Source organism: Daphnia carinata, chromosome 8 (assembly GCF_022539665.2).
Source record: "Daphnia carinata strain CSIRO-1 chromosome 8, CSIRO_AGI_Dcar_HiC_V3, whole genome shotgun sequence".
Taxonomy (NCBI): Eukaryota; Metazoa; Arthropoda; class Branchiopoda; order Diplostraca; family Daphniidae; genus Daphnia; species Daphnia carinata.
This window is the reverse complement of record NC_081338.1, coordinates 1,527,310-1,535,085: the sequence shown is the minus strand read 5'-3', so window position 1 is coordinate 1,535,085 and position 7,776 is coordinate 1,527,310. Positions and strand designations below refer to the sequence as shown.

General features: G+C 46.3%; 1 protein-coding gene across 1 annotated transcript; it reads right to left on the bottom strand.

Moving 5' to 3' along the window:
* Positions 1 to 3,420: 3,420 nt before the first annotated feature.
* On the bottom strand, positions 3,421 to 5,831 carry LOC130699201 (uncharacterized). Its single transcript, XM_057521494.1, has 3 exons — positions 5,144 to 5,831; positions 4,834 to 5,078; positions 3,421 to 4,716 (listed from the first exon to the last, which is right to left on the bottom strand). Exons 1-3 carry the CDS (start codon positions 5,829 to 5,831, stop codon positions 3,421 to 3,423), a joined length of 2,229 nt encoding a protein of 742 aa, XP_057377477.1.
* Between the last annotated feature and the right edge of the window lie 1,945 nt (positions 5,832 to 7,776).

Below are 7,776 nucleotides of genomic sequence, written 5' to 3'. Positions count from 1 at the left end.
ATGTCGACGAGACATTGGGAGTATTTTAGTTTTCGTATTTAGCAAAATCTTGCATATTCAAGGGTCTTCAGGTTGTTGTTTCTTTTCTTGTGTTTGTGTTTCTGTGTTCTTAATTTGATAACAGGTTTTCATGCATTTTTAATGTATTCCTTTTTCTGCCTTGGAGTTGAGTTGGATTCTTTTTCGTCGCGTCTTGTCGCGCTGACCTGTAGATTTGCCGCCGGGCGAATAGACGAATATTTCCATTCTTTATTCCTAGACAATTATTTCCTTTCTTTATTCCTTTTTTAGTCATTGTCTTCTCCGCGTAGGGGCTTTTCGATTGTACCTTCTTTTCCTTTCATTAGTTCTCTTCCTTCCTTTGTAGAATACTGTTCACTTTGTTGCCCTGTTATTTCGTCTATATGGAGGTGTTTGAATTTGCGTACGTTCTTCAGTATCGTGCACAGGTCGATATGGCCTTGCAGGGATTCAGTGACGTGTTTTTTTCTACTCCTGCTAGCCTTTTCAGCAGGTTTATTGCAGAAGATCGGTGCCCCTTCTTTGATTTGTTTCGGTAGGCCTTCAAGGTGTCTGGTTTGGCCCCGCTTGATTTTGGGTAAGTCCGGGGCTTAGTGATTATTATTATTTGTAAGTATCCTTTTTTTTGTTATTCATTTTTGAATTTATTACTTTTCATTTTATTTTATTTGTTGTTCATTGTTTTTTTTTTTTTTTTTTTTTTTTTTTTTTTTTTAAAGGAATTATCTGGGTTATGCACGCTATCGCGACGTTTACCCGCTCACGTTTGCCCGTTTTCTTTGGTGGATTGAGTCGGGTGATGATATTTATCATCCCACACCAACGTCTTCGCGTCTTCAAGAGGAGCGTCTTCAAGAAGGGAGTGATGATCGCTGGGCCATCACGGATGTCTGGCAGATTTATGATTATCTTCTTCATGGCACGCCTCTTCCCGAACGTGATTCCACGAACTGAAGTCTTTGTTTGTTTTGTTTTGTAGTTAATGTTTTAGTTCGAAATACAAAATTATTATTTGAGTTTGCTGGTTCGTCTGTTTAGTTTACTATAAAATTTCAAGTAAGGGGTAGTAGTGGGAGAAAAAAAATAGTCACCTAGTAATCTTTTTTTTTTTTCAATTTTTTCAATTTTAAAATGATAATCTGCTTAATTATTGGGGCTTCAAATGCTGGTAAGTACGTTATTTGCTGGGAGTGCTACTTTATTATGGAATTGCCTAACTTGTTAGTAAATGATTGTACTTTCACTTTCGATGACCTTGGGGATTTTTATTTTTTAGCTGAATTGTTGCTGTCTGTTCCTGACATGCATCGACATAGGTCTTCCCAAACCATGCCGTATCCAACGACGTTAGTACAGTATGTTCCAAAAAAATCCGACTACCCCTTTAAAAAAATGCCCCCTATCAGCGTATAGCTAAGTAACTTAATAGTTTAGGGGAGTTATGTTAGGATATGGGAAAACGCGGAAAAAAATGCAGTAGACGTTACCATAGAAACGAGACATGAATGAGCTGGTGTCTCGAATCGCTAAGGGGTGAGACAAATAGCCGGCAGGCAAAGTCAAAAATTTTTACAAATCTACTACAAATTGAATTTGCAATAGGCTACGAGAGACAGACTTTGGGATGGGAAGTCTCGTCTCCATGGTAACTAGTTTAATGAATCAGGGCATACGCGCCTTTTTCAAAATCTTTGTTGTTATGCGTTAAATTAGTATAAAACGGGTTTTGGATTATAAATCTGATACAGTTCATGTTTCGCGAAAATCATGCAAAACAATCAATTTTCATGAAATTTGATTTAATGAGTACCCGGTTAGACCTAACGATACCACGGACGTTCTTTCCGCAACAGTTAATTGTTTTGCGCTATTTGTTGCTGACTCCGTGCCGAGTAGCAACAGAGAGAGGATGATGATGAGTGGTGATGGATGAATTGAAAAATGATGATGAATTAAAACAAAGGAAACGCTGTATTTCTGGAGTCGCTTGATTTGGAGAGAGAACAAAGGGGAGGCGAACAAACTGAGTTGGGACTTAGACTGGTTTTAAGAAAACTGGACGAAAAACTGTCTGGCAAAACGAAACATGGAACTTAGACTACTACCTGGGTGGACAAAAAATACAATACTACCCCTTTCTCATATAAAGGGGTAAAAAGAAAACAGAAAATGGGCACGCAATACTAGGCAGGCCCGTGCCCCCTACAGCCCTGCCCGCGAGGGCAGCACCGTAGGTGACAGCGGGACCCACCGTGACAACAGGTGCACAACACAAATAACAACGATGCAACTTCGAAACGTTACAACACACAGAACAAAAAAAGAGGGGGGAAACAAAGGGAATGTGAATTTCCAGCAGCTGCCTTCTCGAAGACTGGATGAGATGATGGGCTATCCTTACTGTGTGGGTAAGTTGTTGTACGCTTTCTTCGGTGCACACAGGACCTGATGGTGGTCTTGTGCATTGCACAGCGTACAACGTTTGGGATGATTACAATCAGCCGTTTTTGTGTTCCCGGCGACGGCGGTTGGAACAAAGCTACCAAAACACCGTCGCTGGGCAAAGAGAAGTTCGAGTCGATCCTGGTTTGTGAGGAGCATAAACTCCTCACACTCCGTGGTCTTCTTCCTGCAAGGGGTCGGTCCCAACACGTGGGACTTCAAAAAGCAAAGGATCACCGGCGTGTGGAGAGGAACGACGTACGTTGGACGTGCTGGGTTGGCGGCCGGGGTGGGTAACTGAGCACCGGCCGCCCTTTCCCGTTCCTGGCGCAAGAGAGACCCGACGTACCCACTCATCAGGGTCTCTCTTTCGCTCCTGAAGTGTAAGTGTACTTTCACGAGATCTTCTTGATGTTTTTTTTATTTCCTTTTCGAGGTTCAGTATGGCCAGCTGGTATCCGTACACTTGATCGACGGCCTTTTTTTGGCACCTTCGAGTTTTTCAATTGTTTCTAGGAGATTGGCCGCACACTCTTGTTCCATCTCCCGGCTCACCTTTAGTTTTTCTTTTACGGATGCCGGCGATGGAGGCGGATATTCTGCCATTTTCACTTCAGACGTAGGGTTCGCACACGTTGTACTTGAATGAAGTTGGGTCGACTGAATGCCGTCTGCTAACGTAATAGGTTAAACAGTTTCCAATTTTTGAGTGCTGCTAAACAACAAGCGACCCTACTTTTGCCCTTTGCCCTATATTTGAACTTGAATATAGGTGGCGCTGAGTTTCGTGAATCCCCCACCAGGTTTTTAAATTTGCGCTTTCCTACGTTGTTTACATTTGAGTTTTACATTACGATTTTACTTGTTACATTTACAATTTTGATTTTACAAGGGGAGCTACTAATTTTAGCTCCAGTACAATCAGTATTTACACTTTACGATACTGAAATTGAGGTTTTACGCTGTTGAAAGTTCCATTTTTTCTTCTTTTGCGTAAACTTCTTGTTCGTTGGCTGGGACCATGATACATAATTTGGCCACCGGCCGAATACATGGTTTTGGATGATTGGTAAGTTGTACTTTTACCACTCGAACAACATTATCCGTTGCACTGGGAATAACTTCCAACACTTTACCCAACGGCCACTGCCCACGCAAAGTATTGGGTTCGATTACAAGTACTAGATCCCCTACGGTGACGTTAGGCCTATTTTCTTGCCACTTTCTTCTCTCAGTTAAGTGGGGAACGTATTCACATAGCCATCTATTCCAAAAATGTTGGAGTATGGCTTGGCTTTGCAGATACTGTTTGTTTGTTACGTTCATGTCTTCCACGTCGGCCAGTTGTAGAGGTAAATATGGCCGAGCTCCACCGTACAAAAAGTGCTTTGGCGTTAACGGGTCCGGGTCTTCTGGGTCCACGCTCAGATGGGTTAACGGACGGGCGTTCAACAAAGCTGCCACTTCAGCGATTACGGTTCGTAAGACTTGGTCCGTAACTAGGCAGTTCCCGATACTGGTCTTCATTGCCCGCTTGCAGGATTGTACGATCCTTTCCCAAACACCGCCGAAGTGGGGTCCATGGGGTGGAGAGAAGTGCCACTCAATCTGTTGGCAAGCCATCACGGTGTGAAGCTCTTGGTGCTTAGCAACAAGTTCTTCTAAGGCTTGTCTCAACTCTTGCTCGGCGGCAACAAAGTTTGTCCCATTGTCGCTGTAAACGACCTTCGGTTTTCCACGTAGGCTAACAAAACGGGAGAAGCAGAGTAAAAACTCCTCCATACTGAGCCCGTTGGCCACTTCCAGGTGTACTGCTCGTGTAGTGAAGCACGCAAATAGGCTGATCCAACGTTTTTCATGTCTTCGTCCCCGTCCACCAACTCGTACCGTCAAGGGTCCAAAGTAATCAATCCCTGTGTACGTGAACGCGGGCAGGTGAGGCGTTAGACGATGTACTGGAAGGGAAGCCATTAACGGCGGGCTGGGCTTCGCCGACGTGCGCTTGCAAGACCAGCAGTTGTTGAGCACAGATTTTGCCACTTTGCGTCCAGAAAGTACCCAGTAGCGAGAACGTAGGTCTATCAGCCATCTCTCTGTCTTGACGTGCATGTTTCTAACGTGGTGATCCCAAATTATCCTTTTCGTTAACGGCTGAGATGCTGGTAGAATAATGGGGTGTTTGGCTGCATAATCGATTGGCGCTTGAAGTATACGTCCGCCAATTCGCATCTGTCCGACTTCATCCAGGAAGGGCTGGAAGGTGCAAAGTTTTGATCTGAGTGGTAATTCCAGATTCTTGCGAAGGGCGTAGATTTCTTCAGCAAAGGCCAATTCTTGCGCTCGTACGATACATTTTGTAAGCGATGTTACCATTTCTTCTACTTTCAGCTCTCCGACCATCGGTTTTTCATCACGAAGTTTTGCTCTGGCGTTGTTGGCAAATCTTGTACTCCAGGCCAGCACCCGTTGAATTTTCACCAAGCTGGAAAAACGTGCAACGCATCGGTCGATGGCATGGTTCTCATTTTCAGTTTTTACTGCTAGGATGCGGATCACGTTTACATCCCGTTCTTCCGGCTCCGTAATTTCTTCCCAGGTGTACCATTGCGAGGGGTCTAGGTTCAGAAAGGAAGGTCCTCGATGAAAGTAGACAATTCGTTGACGTCCTTTGGGTCGATACCCCTGCTGCAGAGATCCGCTGGGTTTAAGTCTCCCGCAACGTGACGCCATTGTCGACGACCCGTGTTTCGGAGTATTTTTCCGATACGGTTGTTGACGAAGACTTCAAATGGGCATGTCTTCGAGTGGATCCACCGAAGCACTGTTTGCGAGTCTGTGTGGAAGGTTACTTGCCTCAAATCAATTTCTAGTTCACGACAAATCGCGAGAGCAATGTTGAGGCCTTCTACTGCCGCCTGTAACTCCAAATGGGGAATCGTGAGACCTTTTACCGGTGTGACGTGCGTTTTCGACATGACGAATGACACGTTGACGGAATGGTCTTCAAATACAGTGCGGAAGTAGGCTACTGCTCCAAATCCCTTGGAGCTTGCATCCGTGAAGACGTGGAGGCACTGTTGAGTCCATCGTCCTCGTTTGAAACGGAAGCATCTCGGTACTGAGAGCGACTCCAAATTTTCCAGATGATCGTACCAGTAATAGAAACGTTGACTCAATGTTTCCGGTACGACGTCATCCCAACCGATCCGTTCTTCGTTGGTCCAGATGTCTTGGAGTAAAGACTTCATCACGAAGATAACTGGTGCAACCAGCCCCAACGGGTCGTAGACGCTAGAGATGATGCTTAGGAAGGCTCGCTTCGTGAGTGTCACGTTGTTTGGCGGCTTCCGAATCTTGAAAGTCAGCATATCTCGTTCGCTGTCCCACATTACTCCCAGCGTTCTTTTGACGGGAAGTTTCTCCAAGTCCAGATCTAGAGTTGGTGATGCGAGGCCAAACTCTCGTAACGCAGCTATCACCGTTCTTGATGACGACGTCCATTTGGTCAAATTGAAGCCGCCTTACTGGAGAAGGGACTTCATTTCGCGGGACCGTTTGATGACCTCGTCTTCGGACTCGAAGGAGTTTAGATAATTGTTGACGTAGAAATTACGTCGAACGCTATCGGCTACGTCTAGAAACTGGCTGCGGTAGTCATCGGCCGTCTTGTTGAGGACAAAGATGCAGCTCGTCGGGGATGATATAGCTCCAAATACGTGTACCGTCATCTGGTACGTTAACGGAGCTGAATTGCTGCCAGGCGTCCGGTAGAGAAATCGGAAGGCTGCCTGGTCTTCTTCCGGGACTTTCACTTGGTGGAACATTTTTTCAATGTCCGCTCCGACTGGTACAAGGTTACGGCGGAAGCGGATGAGTACACCAAGCAAGCTAACGAGTAGGTTGGGTCCCCGAAGCAAATTTTGGTTTATCGATGTGCCACCAAACTCAGCAGCTCCATCGAATACTACACGAACTTTGGTCGATGAGCTGGAAGGGCTCACGACCCCGTGATGTGGTAGGTACCACGTCTTGTTTGTCTCCGTCTGGGCCTCTTGGGTCGTTAGGAGCCGGGCGTGTTTTAACCCGATGTACTCCTTGACTACTGCATCGTACTTGTGAGCAAACTCCTTGTCCCGATGAAAACGTCGTTCGAGAGCGTAGAGCCTTTTCAATGCAGCTGCCCGACTGTTGGGGAGATTTACTTCGTCGGCTTTCCACATTTGGCCAACTTGATACTGGTTACCAATACGTTTTACTGACGATTCGAGGATGCATTTTCCACTTAGATCATCCTCGGATAGAACGGGTGGTTCTATTTCTACTTCACTGGCCTCAAGTTGCCAGAATTTCTTCACCAGCTCGTTTAGGTCTTCGGAACGTTCCTCGATGGCCAGATGAGCGATGAACGGGCGTCCGTCGTGTGGTGGACCTGTTTGTCCACCCAGACACCAACCAAACGGCGTCTTGAAGGCGATGGGCCCAGTCGTTCCAGCCGGCGGCTTGATGGAAGCTACATGATCGTGGGCCTCTGCGACGTCGATTCCTATCAGCACGGTCACGCCCTCTTGTTGCACGGTCGGGACGTCAATACCACGTAGGTGTTTCCATGACTCCAACTGTCGAGGGTTGATCGGAGAATTCGGCGTCACCTTCAAATTGTCGACGGCGTAAGCGTGCTTGACTTCAAACTGGCTGTTACCATCACGAGACGTTAGGGTGAAGTTTACTACGGAGGCCGTAACGTTAGACATGGCTCCGTCATACGAGACGACGTTGATGCCTTTTGATGGCCCAACGAGTCCCAATTTTCTTACTAATTCGCTCCTAATCAGCGTGGTGTCGCTTCCGGTATCAAGGAAACCGAAAGTGTCGACCCACGTTTTGCCAACTCCAACACGAACCGGTGCGATCTTGAAACGTACACGTCGTTTTACTGTTTCCACATGGGTCAAGGTCCCAAGGAAAGCTGTCGAAAGTGGCGCTGATGGAGCAGTTGAATCCGCTAGCCTCTTCAATGGGACGAATTCGGATCCGTAAAGCAAGGTGTGGTGTCGGTTTCCAGTACAATCAGCGATAGTACAGCTGACGTCCCTGGGACATGCCTTGCCTTCCTTGCGTTCGTGTTTTCCCGTAAGACATAACAGACATCTTCCGGACTTGAATACTTTCTCAGCCCTTTTCGTGGGCATGAGAGACATGAAGACGGTGCAGGTTGAGAGATGATGGCTTCTGCCATTGCATACAAAACATTTCCACCGTTCCGTCTTCTCGGCTGGCATCTTCCCTGATGTTGATCGGCTCCTTGGAGGCTTG

Coding starts and splice junctions, on each gene's coding strand:
- LOC130699201 (XM_057521494.1), bottom strand. CDS start 5,831: ATGCTGACTTTCAAGATTCGGAAGCCGCCAAACAACGTGACACTCACG. Junction 5,079..5,143: donor AGCGGATCTCTGCAGCAGGG/GTATCGACCCAA, acceptor TTCTGAACCTAG/ACCCCTCGCAATGGTACACC. Junction 4,717..4,833: donor AGCTGAAAGTAGAAGAAATG/GTAACATCGCTT, acceptor TGCACCTTCCAG/CCCTTCCTGGATGAAGTCGG.